Source organism: Terrapene carolina, unplaced genomic scaffold, assembly GCF_002925995.2.
Source record: "Terrapene carolina triunguis isolate 2854851 unplaced genomic scaffold, T_m_triunguis-2.0 Scaffold68, whole genome shotgun sequence".
Lineage (NCBI taxonomy): Eukaryota > Metazoa > Chordata > Testudines > Emydidae > Terrapene > Terrapene triunguis.
In genome coordinates this window covers 54,681,012-54,700,945 of record NW_020664419.1, presented here as the reverse complement: position 1 = coordinate 54,700,945, position 19,934 = coordinate 54,681,012, and the positions used below count along the sequence as shown (strand labels likewise).

General features: G+C 41.1%; 1 protein-coding gene across 7 annotated transcripts in view; it reads right to left on the bottom strand.

Annotated features, from left to right (window-relative positions):
* USP15 (ubiquitin specific peptidase 15) overlaps positions 1 to 19,934 on the bottom strand; it is a 144,513-nt gene that overhangs the window by 64,797 nt on the left and 59,782 nt on the right. For 5 of the 7 annotated variants that reach the window (XM_024205082.3, XM_024205083.3, XM_024205086.2 and 2 more), the window contains 2 exons: positions 16,527 to 16,672; positions 12,536 to 12,597 (listed from right to left, as the gene is read on the bottom strand). In XM_024205082.3, the coding sequence (XP_024060850.1) occupies positions 12,536 to 12,597; positions 16,527 to 16,672 (208 nt within the window). Of the gene's footprint in view, positions 1 to 12,535; positions 12,598 to 16,526; positions 16,673 to 19,934 lie in introns of those variants that run through there. The other 2 variants (XM_024205092.2, XM_024205088.2) reach the window with 2 other exon arrangements.

The following is a 19,934-nucleotide window of genomic DNA, read 5'->3' as shown; positions in this document are numbered from 1 at the left end:
ACTTTCACATTCCCTTGCTACTTGCTTACTTAGTAGTATAAACACTCTTAGAATCATGGAATATCAGGGTTGGAAGGGACCTCAGAAGGTCATCTAGTCCAACCCCCTGCTCAAAGCAAGACCAATCCTCAACTTTTGTCTCTTATTCCTTAATTGGACTTAATTTTCAGGAAGATAGATGCATGGTGCGAGATATGATTTAATACAATTCTAACATTAAAAATTTCATGTAAAAACTTTTGCTATACTAGGATAGATCTAATTTTTATATATTTTGGCAATTTTGGAGTAAAATGTGAAGTCCTTCCCATTAGAGGGTAGGAACCTCTACACAGAAGGTTCCTACCTTCTGTTTCAGGAACTGTAAGACATTCCATATACATGAGATAGCCATTCCCTTTTAAGTTTGCTTTCTTCTTTTGTTTTGAGTTAGTTTCTTGAAGCATTGCCACTACTACCTTCTGCTTTTTCAAAAGCAGAAAGTACCCTTATTAAATGTTTAGTGTTTTAGTCCCCTAACATTCCAGAAGCACCAGACTGTTCCCATTTCTTTTTTTATCCATTTTTAAATATGTTCTGGTATTCTTAATATTTACAAACTTTCCTAATATTCATCCCTGTGCTATTATTTGTTGAAAATTCCTTAACTTCTTTACCATGTCTTCCAGAGCCTGGCACGAATCCATAGGCGTTGGAGTTCCAGTCCTTTTATCTTCAAACTTCTCTTACCAGACACTTTCCATTGTATCTTCAGTCTTCTATCCTTTTTTGCTGTACTCTTCCTTCCATGCTTTCTTTGCTGATTGTTCTTCTCTCATTCTGGTCACCTGTCCAGCCCACCTCAAATGTGCATTTCCAGTCAATTCATCTTCTCCTTAATTTCTTTCATGCACACTCATCTACCCTCTGCTTGCCTGGCATTCTACTCAGAATATTGTTTTCTACTACCTGCATCATCTTTTCTTCATTCTCCGTAAGACTCAGCATTTCGAAACCATAGAGTAGGCAGGGACAAACACATGCAGCATACACTTTTCCTTTCAGTTTGTTACTTAACTGTCTGTCCCGTAATACTCCTGTCATCTTTTTCACTGTCATCCATGCACAGTTTTTTTCTTTTCAGATCTCCCTCTGATGGCATTAAGTGTACTTCCCAAGTATACAAATTCTTTCTTCTGCTTCAGCTTCTCTCCTGAAACTTCAAACTATAGCTCTTCTTCCACATTCCCTATTTGCATGGCTTCCATTTTCTTTGTGCTTATCTTTAAACCATGGTCTTCAACCATAGATGAACCTCATTCAAAACTCTGGCTACTAAAATTATACAGAACATCAGTAGGATTCAATAGGTAGGGTCTTGAAGTGTCAAACATGACAGGCAGAGAGAGATGGCAAAGCAACATCCTCTTATCTTGTAATTCCTGACTGTAAGTCTATATAAACCTGGGAGAATTCTGCGCCAAAAAGTTAAAAATTCTGCACACAAGATTTTAAAATTCTGCAAATTTTATTTGTCAAAAGAACACTATATAATCTCACCAGTTTCAATTTTGGTAATTTATTTCAAAATACCTGGCAGCAAGTATGTCTGTAACAATACAGACACACAAAATTTCGCCAGGAGTAGAGAGTTAAAGAAACTGCTACGAGAGCCCAGACAGTCACACCCTCTCCCTCCCAGAGCCCAGCAGCGCGCCCCCCCCCCCAACCCCACACCCCCCCCCCCCCCCCAAACCCCAGCCCCCCCCCCCCCTCAGCCCAGACCCTCACATCCCCAATCCCCCCAGAGGGCAGGGATCCAGAGGGAGAAACAGCCTGATGCTGGGTCCCACGCTTGCACGGAGTTTCCTGCGTGCCGCCGCCGCCTCCTTCTTCCTTCAGGGCATACTGGGAATTGAGGTGCTGGGAACCCTCCAGTTCCCTCTCCCTTCCCCCGGCCTAGTCTTCTATTTGCGGGCTGGGCTCTGCCAGGTCCAGCGGCCCCTAGTGGAGGCCAACATCTCTGCAGCCCATTTCTGTGGGGAAAAAGGAAATTCTACACACACATTAATTTCTGCAAAATTCTGCATTGCACAGTGGCGCAGAATTCCCCCAGGAGCAAGAGTCTACAACACTCAAGTGCACTCAATTCTGTACTCAATTCTCCCCCCAAAAAAGGGGGAGCACTCACACTAGGTATTGATCTGCCCATATACTTTTGAGGAAAATAGCTTATACTAGATACAGGTAGGTAATTGCAAGAGGAAACTTATCAAGGGCATAGATGTCATTCCAGCATTGGTCTATGAACTTAATCAGAAACACAAAGCACCAAACACCAGTATGAGGAAAGCTATATAGTTTTAACCTATGGGTTAAAATGTTAATTAACGTGTTAAAAATTATCACCTTTTTTCCTAGTAAAGATAAGTCACAAAGGTGTTAACTACATCAAGTTAATTAACTTGGTTAAAAAAAGCCTCTTGTGTACACATACTCTTAACATGTTTCAGATTTTTGTATAGAGCTGACAGGGGAAAGTGAAGGTTAACAAAATTAAATACACTTGTGTCTGGATAACCTTTGTTTGAAGCCTTACATTAGTGTAACATCCCCAAGCATGTTAGCCAAAAGTAAGGGCTATTTGCTTCAGTGAGACATTTCCCTAGTGGTATATTCTCCAAAAGTATATTTTAGGACAATAAATGTTTGGCAGTTTTATATGGTGACTGCATAAAACTATTAATTCACTTCCCAATATTCTGACTCTCAAAACAAGGGATGCAGAGTGAAAAAGTGTTCTATTTAAGCTATTGCTGTAGGAATTCTGTGCAAGATGTTAAGTGAATTCCTATAATTTGATGTAGCTAATTATAGTAGTATAAGTAAAGAAAGGAAAACTATGTTCTCTCAGACATATTATAATAGATCTATATTGCCATACAAACCACTTTGGCTTGGAGGAATATTTAGTCACCCCCCCAATGTGATATGAAGGTTAAAATCAAAAGATAGAAAAATAAAGCAAGTAGCTCCTGGATATGGTTGAAATGTCTGTTTAATTAGTACCTATAATTTGTCTGTATGTTTTTGCAAGTGATTTTTATAAAGAAGGAGAAACTACTCTTGAATATTGACTAGAACTATTCTTCTAAATTACAATTTTGACAAAAGTTTAAAGTTTTAGAAAAGGGAGGTGTCACACTCACTGCGTTTGATAAAGAGTTGATCTATCAAGAAGGATAGGAGAAGGTAAACATGCTCTATGTTCCTGGCTGAATATACAATTTAAAATCTAAAAGTGGCTTCAGCCTTGAGACTGGAAACAGTAATACCAAAGTAATTAAGAGAGATCAAAATGAATTTAAGGGTAGATAACTTCTGAATAATATTTATAAAGCTTTAGCTTATTATATTCCTGTCAGTCAGAAGCACCTTCCTGGATCATCTCATCACTGGATGCAATTAAAACTTTTGACAGTCAAAATTGCATTAGTCTTATAAGACAAATGGAGATAATGGCATTTTGAGGTAACTTTCTACATTGGCTAAAGGAAATATGCACACTAGCCCTACGGCTGCTTTGATAGCGCACAAGGGAAAAAACAAACCAACAAGTTTTAGGAGGGGATGGGCAAAAGTCAAGGATGCCTGCTTCCTCTAATTTTCTTTACTATTGACCTTGAATCGCTGGGCCCAAATTCAGATTAAATGGGGAAAAAATCACGGGTATCCAAGTTAGAAAAGACTTTCACTTGCTTCTCGTATGCAGAGATGATATGATCCTGTATCTGAATATATTGTACCGGCTGGAGATAGTCAGAAAAACCACTCTGGATTTAAAAACGAACATATCCTCAGTAATAATGAAAGATAGGTAAACCAATTCAAGCTAGCCAAATTTTTTTTTTTTTTTTAAAACAATAGTCTGTTGGGTTTTTTTCTTTCTGGTTTTCAATTAGATCTAATAAGTAGTCTTTTTCTTATGTTCCAAAAAGGTTTTAGGTGATATTTTAAAAAGTGCTCATCACCAACAATTGGAGCCAGATTTTCAGAATGAAGGGGCTAGGTCAGAGGTGGGCAAACTACTGGCTGCGGGCCACATCTGGCCCGCGGGACCATCCTGCCCAACCCCCGAACTCCTGGCCTGGGAGGCTAGCCCCCCACCCCCCCGCTGTTCTCCCTCTCCCATAGCCTCAGCTCGCCCCGCTGCCGGCGCAATGCTTTGGGTGGCAGGGCTGTGAGCTCCTGGGGCAGCGCAGCTGTAGAGCTGGGGCCTGACCTGGTCTCTGTGCTGCGTGGTGGCAGCGGTGGCATGGCCCAGCTCCAGCCGGGCGGCGCAGCTGTAGCGCCGCCAGCCACTGGTGCTCCAGGCAGTGCGGTAAGTGGTCAGGGAGCGGGGTGGTGGTAAGGGGGAAGTTGGATAGAGGGCAGGGGAGTTCGGGGCGTGGTCAGGGGTCGGGGGTGTGGATAGGGGTTGGGGCAGTGCAGGTAAAAGTCTAAAAGTAAGTTGATTTTAACAGGCTAGACTAAAAACAAATGGATGTTTATCTTCTCCTAGTTTAAAAATGTATTTGGTCTCTAACCGAAGATCCATAGCATTCTGTAATGATAACATTTAAAACATTCATTGGACTTGAACAGAGGCACATAAACATGCTTTCAAAAACTGTAACAACCTTTGAATTGACACAAACAGATAAGACAAAAATACTTTGTAGAGGTATCCGTACAGGACAAGGTTTGTTTCAGAGCAGACATCCTGGGTGATGTATCACCTTTCACTGCAACAGATAAATTTAGAAAAAAAATAAGCATACTACTCTACCAGAAAATCTCAGAAATTGGCATATCCAAGGATGTTAAATATTTAAAAAAAAAAAAAGATATATTTCTTTGCAAAAGGATAAAAGAAAACTATTAAATTCTTTATTACAAATTAAATATTTTGCTTCAAAATCAGATAGAAAACTAACTCAGAAGACAAAAAGTAAACTGAATAAAGGCTGTAACGATATTCTGATAAAAAGGGCTACTCTGTAAACTTTGAGCCCTCAAATATATTTTTGTAAAAAGGAAGTGATCATATGCAAATGGGGCAAGAAAATGCTTACGGTATTATCCACAAAAGGAGCAAAAAACTTCAGACTATTTGTACATATGTCTAATCCTCAATAAAACTCAAGTAAAATTAGTCATCTGAGCACATAATGTACCCAAAATTCTTAAGTCAACAATATATCTGCAGATTGTTGGGGGGGGGGGGGGGAATATAATATAAAAAAAGGCATTTTTATGATAATTTTGTCTATATATTCTCAATTTGTAAGCTATGATTAAGGACAGAAGGAAGTGTGTAACAATTTTTCTTTTGGCTACATATCAAGATATAGCAGTGATGGATTAATACAAGTGCCCTTGGAGTCATGTTATTTTAAATGCCAAAAACTGTTCTGAAAACCTGGAAAGGAAACCACTGACAGAATGAATGGATCCACAAAATTTAATGTTTACTACTGATAAGCTAAGGTGTCTTCAAAAAAATACCAAACACTGCTAACCTTCTAAAATTACAACAAAATAAAGTTCCTGATGGCAGGAGGTCCTAATGACCATCTTTTCTGTATGTTTACCTAATTGTATTTTAATATGTTGCATAGCTAAATTTCAATAGATTCCTAATAAGAGATTCAGTCAATTAAAAAAATTAAATTCCGCATTATCATTGGTTACTTGGTGTTTTGTGACCTTTTTACACCTTAGTCCTTAAATTTTCCCTCTCCATGTCTTGCAGCACAGGTGATATAGAAACAGTTTTAACTGATGTACTGTCATGTATGATGTCCCACTGTGGTGCCTATTACTCAACAGTGATGTTTCAGATATTCCAGGTTCCCTCCTTATATGTATAATCTACGTAAAATTTGTTATAATTATTTCTTCTGGGATCTTACATTTGCAAATTCAAAATATCCTGTTAATTTGCAAAGTAAGAGACACTCAGATGACTGATACTCTCCTTACTTATGGGCCAGTTTGCCTTATGAGAATCCAGATTTGAAGGGAGCATTCTACATGTAGGTCACCGCTTCCTGAATGGAAGGAGGGAGGTGAGCAATAGCCGAAGTACCACAGGGACTGAAGATCTATGTTAGGATTAGGTTGTTCCATGAATAATCTCTCCCACCACAGTAGGCAACTAGTAATCCACAGAAGAGTTAATACCCTGAGGCTCTCTCTCTTCTGCAGAGATGCCCCTTCCTGCCAAATCTCATTTTTGAAGCAAGTGAAGGTAAGAGCTTCCAGAGGAAATTACTGATGCAAGTCCCTAGTAGCACACCAAACTTCCAGGGAATCGGGGACCAAGGGTCCTTGTAGCGACGCAGAGTCCTAGGAACTATGCTAGCTGGCCCTGGTATCCAGCCACTCCCAAGATATGCAGGCCACAAGACTGAACTTTTACTCATTTAAAGCCACACAAGATATTCATAGACAAACTATTTTAAAATGAAGTTAAGGTTGAGAGTACATATCAGTAAATTTACGGTAACACATTACAGAGATGCTGTAGTTATCTCAAACCCATACATTCTAAACCCAGGAAATTCAGAGATTAAGTTAAATGTAAATGAAATCCAAATGCCCTGAGGAACAGAAAGGCACAGTCAGGGAACTCAGGGCTTGCCTACATGAACAATTAGCAGTTCTCAACCGGGAGTCCAAAGCCTGGTGCCCTGGGGCAGAATCCACAAACCCCAAGTGCGCCCCCCACCCCATCCGGTGGCTGAAGTCCAGAGCCCCAAACGCCGCAGGGCTAAAACCTCGAGGTCCCTCCCTCTCCTCATCTAGTGGCTGAAGCCAGGAGCCCTGACACTCCTCCACTGGGTCCTGGAGTTTCTGTAGTATATTGGAGGGGCCTCAGAAAGAAAAAGATTGAGAACCCCTGAATTAGACCACAGCAAGGTGGGGTGTGATTCTACCATGCACTAGCCTGCTGCAGTCTAACTGTTCGCACACATCCTGATGACAGGCATTAATGCTTAGAGCGCTTTGAGCTAGTCCCGCTTCAAAGAGGACTAACTCAAAGTGCTCTAATGAACCATTAATGCAAGTCAGCAGGTGCACATTTCTTATTAATCTGAACAGGACTGAGGCCACAGTCTGTCCTTCATTAACAAGAAAACTTTCAAAAACAGTCATGTTTTCATATTGTTCTCATCAGGACAGATTCGATAAGACACATTTTCTCAAAAATGGCCACTGCCTCTCATTGATTCTAATAGGAATGAAGCCAACAGCACTGTGAGGAGCAGGTGAATGGCAATGACCATCTTTGCTAAATCTTATTACCAATTCTCAGAGCACAGACTATAGAAGTGATCAGATCATGTTTTTGTTACTTGGAGACCTTACTCTTTTGAAGAGTTTTAATTCTTCCATGGTCTCTAAAGTCCAAACTTTTGATCTTTCTAAACAGGATACTTTATATGTTTCTAGATCTGAGACACGAAAGTTAAAACACACACTCTTCTAGAGTAAATACAAGTACGGCTGGCTTCAACAGGGGACTAATGTGCTATGTAAGGCTTGCATCAAAGATGAGACCATGGTAGGGGAGAAGAAAAAAAGTCTCTGTGGATGTGTCATCAGTCATGACAAATGGAATATAATAGAAAATAAAATGTTTTTGATGAAAGTAAAATCAGAGTCTCACTGCAAAATAAAATAGGCTTTATATTTCTACCACCCTAAGAATTATCTGTTTCAGAAATGTTTAACGTAAGACACCTGGAAAACAGAACCCATTACTGATAGTTCTGTCCTTTTGTTGCTTCTATTATCCAATGGTTTTTGAAAGCTGTCATATCCTCAAGACAGATCTCAACTTGAGTTTTCTTACAGCAAAGAAATGTATCCTTATTTGCTGGATTCAGAGCAAACCGCCTAATCGTGGAATTCTAGTTTAAATATTCTATTATGGAAAAATGGTTGGCTGTACACCAGAGAAACTCTGGATTCAGAAACTGCTTTTAACGCCCGTCCTACGCCCCCCCCGGGAATAGGGTGAAAAAAAATAGCAGAATCAGGTCTGGATGCCATGGTGGAGAATATTTCTAGACACACTTTAGAACTAAGGGCTTAAAATTTCAAAAGAACCTAGGTGATTTAGGCAAGTAAGTCACACTGACATTCCAATATACTTATGAAATTTTACCCAATCTTTATATCTAAGGGATGTGAAATTGTGGCAAGGCAGTATCTCTAAAGAAGTGTTGGGGTGTTCACCATCCCCACTGCCTCCACCTCCACCTCCCATTTCTCTGTTCCTTAAGGAAGGGAATTGAGTAGTTTTTACTTCCCCACCTCTCAGATGGGATTTAAAGAATTGGCTTTAAATTTTTGTCATCTGCTTTCTGTACAGATAAATTAAATGGAGCCAAAAACAGCTTTATTTTTATGCTTGTTCACAAGTTACTTATTTATACATTTTAGCCAATGCAAACACACACACAGATTTTGTCTGGGTATATACACCTATCAGCCAGTTGCTCGCTGTCCTCTCTGGTGAGGTCAAGGGGCAGCACTTAAGTATGAAATTCAGTACTCCCTCTTCCCCTATTGCTGGGATTTTTACCAGGGAGCTGCCCCTGAAGCCTGCTTAGGAGCTTCATCTTTCACATCAGCCTTGCTTTTACATAGTTGAGAAATAAAAATATTCCTTGCCTCCTGGCTGCTGCAAAGAGGGTGCCTTTCCTTTTCCTCTTACATAAAACTCAGCTGTTGCTAGAGAAGATGGAGACAGGGAAGAAAAGAGATTATTTCCCTCCTTAATCCCTACATATTGTTGTGAGGGGTCATCTATTTCCCTCTCTTCTCTGATTTCTGAAGGGTGTACTCAAGGCTTTAACAGGCTCATCTACCTCTACATGTGGTCTAGCCATCACTAGAGGGAGGCAGAGTACCAAACTGGGAGGAGAAGTCGTGGGTAACAGAAAAGGTAATTGTGCTCTCTTCCCCGTTCCCGCTGTACTACCATCCTGAAGCTGCTGTTCAGTGGGAAAGTTTAATAAATTCAGTTCAGTTCCACTACATCTGTTTAGAACACCAATAAGCAATATTTAAACCAACAAAAACCTCTTATAATATTCTGCAGCCAGTAGGCCTTTACACTATGTTCATTACCATGGTAGGAGTGCCTCGTTTCCTACTTGCCATTGGTGAACATGTACATTTTTCAAGCCTTTCTGATACACAATTAAATTTAACAGGGCAGATTTAAACAAACTCCTATAAAAGGGCAGCTGGATAAGAAACCAAAATGTGGAAGAATCTCTTAAGTCTTTCAAATGAAAAGAGAAGATAAAGCTATGATATTACATAAAAAGTCCCCCATACATTTTCTTAAGCAAGATTGGATTTATATATAAACATGAACTTAGAATATCAAAGCAAACATAAGGAACTCAAAAAGCATCTTTCCTGGAAGACACACCTAAGAACCAATTGTTAAGGTAAAGAAAAAATGATTCTCTATTTGCAGTTCTACTGTAGGACATTTCCTATACATCAAGAGATTGAAAGGGAGGCTAATGAACGTGATGGAATAAAACTGGCTGGAGTCCAGCATAGTAAAGGAAGACAAGATTCAAGTTTTCCAATATCTTTACAACTCCACCACAATCTTAAACTGCAACACTCCTACTTTCCAGATGTGAAGCATCTAGAACAATCACCACCAATGCACTGTACTTTGCTAAATTGTAATGTGGAAAAAAACCTACCACAAACTAAGATCCTTAGCATACCTATGTTATTTCACAAATGAAAATGAGATTTCAATGTATTAGAAGAGCGGTCACCAACCGGTCAATCGCATCAACTGGTCGATCCTAGAGGATCGACCAGTCGATTGTGATCTCCGGTGGCAGTGTAGTGTGGCTGCTGCTAAGGCTACCCCGGTCCCACACTGCTCCTGGAAGCGGTCACTACAGCCTCGCGGCCCCGGGGGTCTCCCGCCACACGTGCTGCTCCTGCCTGCAAGCACCATTCTTGCAGCTCGCATTGGCCAGGAAAGCTGCGGGGGCGGTGCTTGCAGAGAGGGGCAGTGGTGGAGCCACGTGCCCCCCGCCCTCCCCACCCCAGGGGCTGCAGGGGCGCATTGGTCTCTTCTGGGAGTGGTGTGGGGGCGGGGTAGGCAGGGAGCCTGCCTTAGCCTCGCTGTGCCTGCTGCCAACCGGGAGCCACCGGAGGTAAGTGCTGCCTGGCGGGAGGCCGTGCCCCACCCTAAGCCCCCTCCCGGAGCCAGCACCCCATAACCCCTTCTGCACCCCCTCCCAGAGCCAGCACCCCACGCCCCCTCCTGCATCCCAACATTCTGCCCCAGCCCACAGCCCCCTCCTGCACCCAAACTCCCTCCTAGAGCTTGCACCCCTCACCCCCTCCTGCACCCCAACCCCCTGCCCCAGGTTCAGCCCAGCGCCCCCCCCTCACACTGTGAACTCCTTGGCCCCAGCCCAGAGCCCGTACCCCTTCCTGAACCCTAACCCCCTGTCCCAGCTGGGTGAAAGTGAGTGAGGGTGGAGGAGAGTGAGTGACGGGGGCGGGGAGGAGACTGGAGTGAGCGGGGCAGGGCTTTGGAGAAGGGGCGGGGTAGATCCTGAGTTGCCCTTAGATTCAAAAAGTGGTCTTGGGCATAAAAAGGTTGGAGACCACTGCATTAGAAGCTAATACATTACTTGTGTTAATGCATTAATACAATACACCTCTACCCCGATATAACGCGACCCGATATAACACGAATTCGGATATAACGTGGTAAAGCAGTGCTCCGGGGGGACGGGGCTGTGTACTCCGGTGGATCAAAGCAAGTTCGATATAACGCGGTTTCACCTAAACGCGGTAAGATTTTTTGGCTCCCGAGGACAGCGTTTTATCGGGGTAGAGGTGTATATGGCCTACTTCTTTGGTTTGGACCAAAGGCTTTTTTTTTTTTTGCTTGAAGATTTTGAGGCTGAAGCCAAAATATACCATATTCTCATTTCCCTACAGATTTAACACAAGAAGAGTGCCATGAAGTTGTTACCAAATTAGAGTGCTGTTGGAGATGAAATCTGGAATTTCCTGAATCCTGATGAGAGCATCATAGGCAGAAGTGCCTTCTACATTCCTTTTGTTTTCACCCCCTTATCTGTCCCAGATATTGGAGCCAGATAACTTGCTGGTCAGTTACAGATATGTTATGGTAGCATATCACATACTGAAGAATTTGATGATGTATCAGACAAAATAGAGCTGGTATTCTAAAATAAGAAAGTAAGTAGAGCTGGACAAAATTTGGAATTTCCATTCCATGAGAAACGGACATTACAAAATTTCCTTTTATCCCAAATCAGAATGAAAAGTCAAAATGTTTAATTTCCAACAAAGACAAATCGCTTTGTTTTGATTATAAATTACATTTATATAAAAGTCAAAATGATAAAGTCAAAACAAAGTACTTCAATAATTTTGGTGAAATTTTTGACGAAAATCAATATATTCCTCAGAAGTATTTCAACTGTGTCAAATCCACATTTTCTGATAGAAAAACTACTCAATCGGAAAATTTTCAGCTAGTTCTAGAAAGAAGTCTATTGTAAAAAAAATTCTACACAATAAAAAAGTCACCTTAAATGCACTATCAAACACAAAATAGTGAACTACCCTAGCTCACGTAGATAAATACAGAACACAGAATGTACTGTACTGCAGTGTTCTACCACACGCACTCTGAGATTGGAACACATGTAACAATATGCAGTTTTAATCTCAGATTTAGAATATCAGCTGTCTAGAAAGGATATTTTAAGATAAAATTTTGCCAACATGCCTCTAGAAAGGACTATTGTACACAAGTAACACATAGCAGGTAAACCAAAATCTCTCAATCCTGTGTTAATCATGTTATCATATGCCAGCCTTGCAAAACGGACGTGACAATTTCCCAATCAAGACACAAGATCTACTTGCTTGCCATCGCCAAGCTATGGTTGATAATGGAAAAAAACTAATATTATACTCTCTGAGAAAAAAAAATGTGGGAAGTACTTCACAAGACCGTTCTTCACATAATATGAAGTTCTTTGTAGACAGAGGATTTCCATCCTTCATGTAAGAAAAATATTGATACAACCGACATTTACATAGATTCTCGTACTAGAAATTCTGTGCTTCAAGAATGGAACACAAGTCTAAAATAATACAAGTTTTACACCACTCTTAAATGCAAGAATTTTCTATAATATAAACCACACAATTAAGTAAATCACAATTCGAAGTAAACAAAATTGTGCTACATATGAAAACATCAGTTACACATCAGTTTCTGTAGAACATTTTATAAGTGCACAGTAGTGTATATGTTATATTAATAGATATTTAGCACACTAACAGAACTTTAAAAAAAAAATACCGCCTTCAAAAACTAACTTTTTCTTAAAACCAAAAAGAGATTTGATAAAATACACAGAGAAATTAAACCACACGGTAGCAAGCAGCAATTTGTTTTATCACATACTTAGGAGTCGAAGGACCTCGTGGCCATGTTCCATCTTCATTTTTTTGTTCTATCACTAGTACCTATCAGAAAAAGTAAGAATAAAGAGAAAAACTATAATATAGCAACAGATTTCCCTTAGCTGAGATGATTCCAAGCTACTGCACCTTTCAATGGGCTTGTTGATTTGGTGACTGAAGGACCGAGATGAAGAATGATTAGGGTACCAGTCTGGGATTTAGGAATCCCAGGTTCTATTCTTCCACAGACTTCCTATGTAACTTTGGGCAAGGCACTTAATCTCTTAGTGCCCCATCACTTCTGAAGCTATGCACTGGTTCACTAATCTGGACTTGATAATTTGAACATTGCTAATCACCTCTCTTGTCAAAAGAGGAAGTACCCCATCTATAAAATGGGGATAACAGCATCTCAAAACCTCACAGGGATATTGTGATGACAAATACATTCGACAAAGTGAGGATACTACATATAAGTAAGGCTATGATTATGTCATGTAGGTGACGGATTCCGTGACTTCCAGAGACCTCTGTGACATTTTCCACTTCAGCCCTGGGGCAGTGGGGCTGGAGCTGTCAGCCAACAGGGGCTCCCCTGCAGCTCCTAACTGCCATGGGCAGTGGAAGGACCCCGGAGCGGTCAGCTGCAGCGGATGCTGGACCCACTTCCCCCATCCCACAGCAGGGCTTCGGCTCTTATTCCCTCCCACCCCCCCAACCCCATTTTATCACAGTTATTTTTCGTGAAAGTCAGGGACAGGTCATGGGCTTCCATTAATTTTTGTTGATTGCTTGTGACCTGTCCCTGACTTTTACTAAAAATAACCATGACAAAACCTTAACCTTACATATAAGTATCAAAAGCATATATATAGTTTGCCGCCTCAATCTCTGGTTTAGTTTATCCTATATACTTTTAGGATTCTTGAATGAAATCTCATATTCATTCTAATTCTTTGTTTAATTACTGATAAGAGGCATCTGAGTCTAATGGGCCTATGTAAAATCGACGTGTCTGTATTGTAGAATAGTTCTTTTAAGAAGCATTTAACCTTGCAGAGAGGACAATTATAGACAATAGTTTTTCTTTTTGCTGCATTGACATGGTTTAGACCACATCCATTAGTTCAACTGATCTTTAAGTCTCTTGACTAACTCCGTTTCTCTATGGAGGCGTATGTGTGAGAGAAACACACACACTATCAGCTAATGACAGTTTTTATTCAAATTGTTATTGGTATGAATGAAAATATGGATCAGTTTCAGATGGACAGAATTATTCAATTCCTAACTGAAATAGGTTAGTGTTTCTTGGCATTGTTAAATAGCTACCGCACTTCACCAGAGAAGTGGCTGCAGGAAGTTTTACACATATACACTGAGGTGAAACTGTATGATTACACATAACATATAATCAATTTTTAAATAACTTATTAATAATTTCCTGTTCTAAACCATGTTTTAAATTTGCACATACAGAAACTGAAAATTCTTGGAGAGTTTTTTTTTCCAGGGGGAGGGGGAAAAGAATGGGAGAAAAGACAGAAGAGCCAAAAAACAAAATAAGGCAGTGTTCTGAGGACTAGCTTCATTCTAGCAAATCCTGAGATTTATCTTTGGATAAAGGCTTCAATAAGATAACCTTCGGATTTTGCCAATATTACTCTACCACTAGCTCTCAGAAGCTACGAAAATAAAGCAGTAAGAAAAAAAAAACCCTATGAGACAGGGTGAATATCTATACTGCAATGTAAACCCAGGGTTTGAATTTGGGCTGAAGCCTAACCTCCCTTCCGTCTACACACCAATCATGGTAATCCAAAGCTCAGACCCACGGAGGTGGTGGGTCTTAGCCTGAGTCATGCCCAGATTAGGCTTCAAACCTTATTGCTTTGCAGTGTAGACACATCCCTGCTGGACTTCTACTCTGGAAATCCCCCAATATATCCCACAATCCAACTTTCTTTGTCCTCTGCATAGTCAAGTTTTCCCCCAGTACACCACAAACAAAGGGCTGGAGTGGCCACACTTTGGCCACTAGGAAGTCTGAGATATGGGTGGTTGGACTCAGGCCCACATAATGCAATGTAGAAGCTGTAGTTCCAGGTTGGGACCCAGGGTATGTCAATTGCTAACCTAGGGTTAGAAATGAGATGCTCAAGCCCTAGTTTAACAAACCCAGGATCAGTTAACTAGAGTTTGGCTAATGCTGGGGCTTACATTGCAGTATAGACATACACATAGGGTTCAGGTGGAAACTGATTTTTTTAAGGGAATAAAAAATAATGTCTCACCTTCAGAACCAATTCATCAAATCAGAATATTATCTACTCACTCCCCAGCCCCTCCACAAGTTTGGGATGAGAGGGAGGCGGTAATTGAAATCTCCCGGAAATTCCAAGATAGCAGTTTTAACAGGAAAACTAAAGATTTAATGTGTTAATGTGGGGACTGTTCACCCAGTGATTAACATGGTTCAGCAGCAAGCATAGGCAGATACATCTAGCACAGTTTCAGAAACTAGAGTTAAAATCCACTACTGAACACTATCCAACTACACTTGCAGCTAAACAGTGCACAGCACCATATGTCAGTAATGGTTCTTTTTTCTAGTGAATAACAGGCCAGACACTTTGGACAATGTCCTACTGAAATAAAGAGAGGCAGCTTGCAGCTCACACCTCAAAGGTGAATCCTTTGTGACTGCAGAGGGAAGTCCTGTAGCTGGAACCAGTGTGGTTCAATGTGCCTATGCTGAATTGGGAAAGACGCATGAATTGTACAAGTTCATATCTGGCTCCCCTTCACACAATGAAACTCAACTCTGGTAGGTACACAGAGTGCTTCTGGGAAGCAGGAAGTTGGAAGAGGGAGCAAGACAACAACAAACAATCAGCTGTTATTTGGATTCACCAGCCATATTTTAAGAGCCACATTTTAAGAGTGGTGAAAGCTACTTAAACCCTGAAGCTAGAGTAGCAGCTACAAAGCTGCACTATTGCTAAATAGCCTGAGGTAGATTCAAGGGTTTTAAGGACAGAAGGGATCATTATGATCATGAGCCCCTATAAAATTTAATTCAGTAATTCCTAGATCAAGCCCATAACATTTCTAACTGAGCTACAGAATCTCTTTTAGAAATATGTACAATCTTGATTTAAGACGTCAAGTGATGGAGAATGCACCACATTCCTTGTGGAGTTGTTTCAACGATTAGTTACTCTCGCATATAAAAATATGCGCCTTATTTCTGACCCAAATTTGTACATCTTTAACTTCCAGCCATTTGAACTTGTTATAAAACTTGTGTACAAGATTAAAGAGGCTTCTACAGTCAGAAATATCCCCATGTAGGTACTTTAGTTCATGATCCAGTCACCTTTTAACCTTCTCATTGTTAAACTAAATACACTGATTTTAAGTCTCTCACTGTAAAATAGATTTTCCACGCTTGAATCATACTTGCAGCTCTTTTCTAAATCATTTCCAATTTTTCCAACATTCTTTTTGAAGAGTGTACACCAGAACTAGAGATAGTAGGGTTCATTCCCCCTACTAGCATCTGAGGTGCTCTCCAGAGCAAAGGTTGCATGCTGGGACCAAGATTTGGACCTTAGGAACTTCTAATGTATTTCAGGCTGTGTTTGCTGCTTCAAGTTGACAGCACTGCATCAGATTACATTTAGTTCACAACTGGAAAGTCATCTCTGCATAAGAGTTAAAAACACTTGTTTAAAGAAAAAGCTTAATTTCTGCAGAACCCCCACATACTAGGGGATTTTTAAAAAAATCTGGTTAGTCAAGCACTATATTTTGAACATGAATTCTTTGTGTGTGGGGAGGGAAGAAGGCAAATATCACTACCTTTAAAAAAGGGGAAGATCTATTGATCACAGGAATAATTGTCAGCAATCCAAGTTTTCAATGGGGAAATTTATTAAATTTAAGAAAAAATGTATACGTAGGAAAACCAAAATTGTAGTATACAATACCTGTCCCTGGTATAAACCAGCATCCTGTATGGTACTGTCTGGTTTATTCAGTGGTTCAAATGTATTACTCATGTATTTGTTCCACAATCTGGTCTCTTTTTCATTTGGAATATTGAAGATTTTTCTTATCTCTTTTTCAATTGTATCTGGATTGAGAGAAGAAACCATTAAATTAGAAGTATCAAATCTCATTATAATCGCACACATATTATTGAGGATACAGTGGGAACAGCTGAACAGACAAGAGTGTATATGGTGAAGGGGTGGGAGGCTGCTGGTTGGAGCTGCTGCTACATCCCAGGGGGGTCCTGCCAAGAGGGGCCAGTTTAGTCCCTCCTTGACTTTCCCTTCACTACATTATGCTCTAGAGAAGCACTTCAAATGTAGTCAGGTGCTGGTTGACTGATGAGACGATGAGTGCAGCAGCATCTAAGAAGCCATCTACTCACTGGAAGAGAGTGGAGTGGATATGGGGGAGAAGGGACATTAAAAGGAGGAGTGATTGCAAGGCCCAAGCAACTGCTGCTGATTTTGCTATCACTATCTTCTTATAATTCCCTCCAATATATACATAAAACTTATCTAATATGCACACTACCAGAAAACAAATGAGTAATTTCTATGAATGATGTACATGTATATGCTGAGTGTGGACAGTAAGAGGAAGCCGTAGCATTTTAGAAAGTACAAGGGCTTATCAGCTCCTATTTCTACTTCCAAAAAATACATTGTTACAGTAATTTGAACGCAATACATATATTTTTTTAAAAACTGAAGAATGGTTTATTATTATTTACTAACAAACATTCTTCAATTTCTTTTGCTCTATGCAGCAGTCAAATTTCTGAAGTCAAGGAGTATTTGCCACTATGAATAATATTTTCAAATTCAAGTAGTATTTCTGAACCCATTGCTGATTGTGGTGTTTTGCTCTAAAAAGGGTGATTTACGATGTTGGCAACTTAGCAGCACCAATTAAAAAACCACAAAAATTAAGAGATATGTTTAACAATAAAAGGTAGGCTCAACATAATTCATTTATAGTAATAACTGCTTATATTTCAAGCCTTCAGACATCAGTATCAGGAGTGAGCAAAAGTCAGTTTTCCTAAATACATATGCTTTTAGTTTTATGTAGCACACATATCAGCTAGTTTACATTATATGAATCAGCTTCTATATTTTTCATGTTGAAACAACCTTATATTATTGACTACTTCATTCCACCAGGGTTTGGACTGTACCTCTTTCAAACAAACTCCTTGTATAGTGATTAACATATTTTTAGTATGAAAGTAAAAGTTAAATTAGGCTATTCACATTATCTAACAGTTCTGAGGTCCTGGTTTATAGAATCTGTTTATTTAAGGTGACCAGATGTCCCGTTTTTAAAGCCCTCCTGCAGGTGTCCCTACTTTTTCTGGGGCACTGGCCAGGAGGAGCCAAGCCCTGCATATGCCATAGCCCCGCACAGCACTGGCACAGGGAAGCCTCTCCGCCCCTCACCTAAGCTCTGGAGTGGCGGGGGGGTAGCGGGGGGAGTGATTTTGAGCCTGCTCACGCCCCTACACTGCAGGCGCCACAGCAGGCTCCCTGGCAAGGGCTTAGCACCCTCTTTGCCTGCCCCCGCCTGCCTCCCTGACCTGGGTCCTGCTCCCAGGGAGCACGGGGCTACTCCCACTGCTGAGCCACCTCTCCTGCTGGGTTCACTGAAGCCCCTGCAATCAGGTTCTCTGGGCCCTGGTGCACAATGCACATCCTTAGGGTTTAACACCTTCCTGCTCGCGCTGTAGATGGGGGACGGGGAAGCTGGGTTACGTTGGTGGCCAGCAGCAGCCTGGATATGTTAGCTGCCTTTCTACACTGTGCAGGCAGGAAGGGACAAGCTGCTTCCAGCCATAGGGAAGCCGGGGTGGGGGGGAGGGCACAGACGGAGAGCCAGGCCATCCCCTGGCATGGCTGGAAGCAGCTCCCGGCCCTTCCCTCCCACACAGTGCCAAAAAGTTGCTGCTGGCCATGTTCTGGTGTGAACCCTGGCAGAAATTCCTGGGGGGGAGAAGGGGGCATGTGACCCTGCATGCCCTCCCCCATGTGTTGCCTTGGGAAGATGCGGCACCTGGTACCAAGAGAGTTAGGTCCTGGGGGCCCAGCCAGGCACGGAGGGTGAAGAGTGCCGGACAGGGAGCGTCGGGTCAGTGTGTCACCCTCGTGTCAGAAAGGTATACCGCAGTGTGTGTGTCACCTCTCCCCATGTGAACCCTAAGCCTTAAAGATAAGAAGGTAAATAAAAAGAATCTATCTACGCAGTTTTTCTTTTTAACAGGGGCTCAGTCAACTATGTTAATTTGAACGTTTGTACTGCATAGTTCTGACTGATTGCTGTTGAACTTGCTTGAATATGAGTAGTTTTACCAGGTGTCCTGTATTCAGTATAGGGAAATATGGTCACCCTATGTTTATTATAACAGGACACTAAGTTTATTTATCAAGTTCCTGAATATTTGTTGCATTAACTTTATTTCCATAATTACTTAAAATTAAACTTAGAACTTTGCTCTTAAACATATGCACACTCTGGATCCATTTAATTATCAACCAATTTAAAATGGAGGACCCAATTTAGTCAGAAATCTTTAAGATATTCAAACTTTTTATTGTAACAGTCTTTTCTAATTAGAGACTGACCCATTAATTGATGGAGTCTTTCACAAAGAGTATTTTCATTATTTTATGCATCTAATGCGGTATCTGCCAGTATTATGGGCACTGCAGAGTTATTCCTTAGTGACAGCACCATATTTATATTTCCTATTCCAGCCTCTCCAGGTGAGCTATTATGAGATAGCAAGTCACAATGGTCTCTTATGGCAGCACAATAGGTATGCATACCTATGTTCATGGGAAAAGTGCATCTTGCCTGACCACTGCAATACTAGTGTTCCATGACAGTGTAACTGGGGCACTTCAACAAGTATACGTGCACAATTAGCTTGATTAACAGACTTTTCTGTATTCATTTTTATTTAAAGTGAATTTGTATCCTATGAATTTTGAATAATATTGAGCAAAAAATGTTTTCTTTTAAACCAATTACTAAAATTTGTTTAATCTAAAAACAGAATAAAGAAGTTACCATATATACTTGTTCAAGCCAAATTTTTTTAGTAAAAAAGGGAAGCACCAGAGAAGGGGGTTGGCTTATGAATGTGTATGGAGAGGGAGAGGTGGGGGACAGTCCCTCCCCCCAACAGAGGGAGCAAGGAGAGGCAGCACAGCCAGAAGGGAAGAGGCGGGGCCAGAGTCTCTCTGCTTCTGGCCACGGTGCTCTCCCCCCAGCCTCCGAAGCAGCTGCAGCTCTGGGCGCCGGAGCAGGCTGCGGCCGCCCCGCCCAGCCTGGCCCGCCGGAGC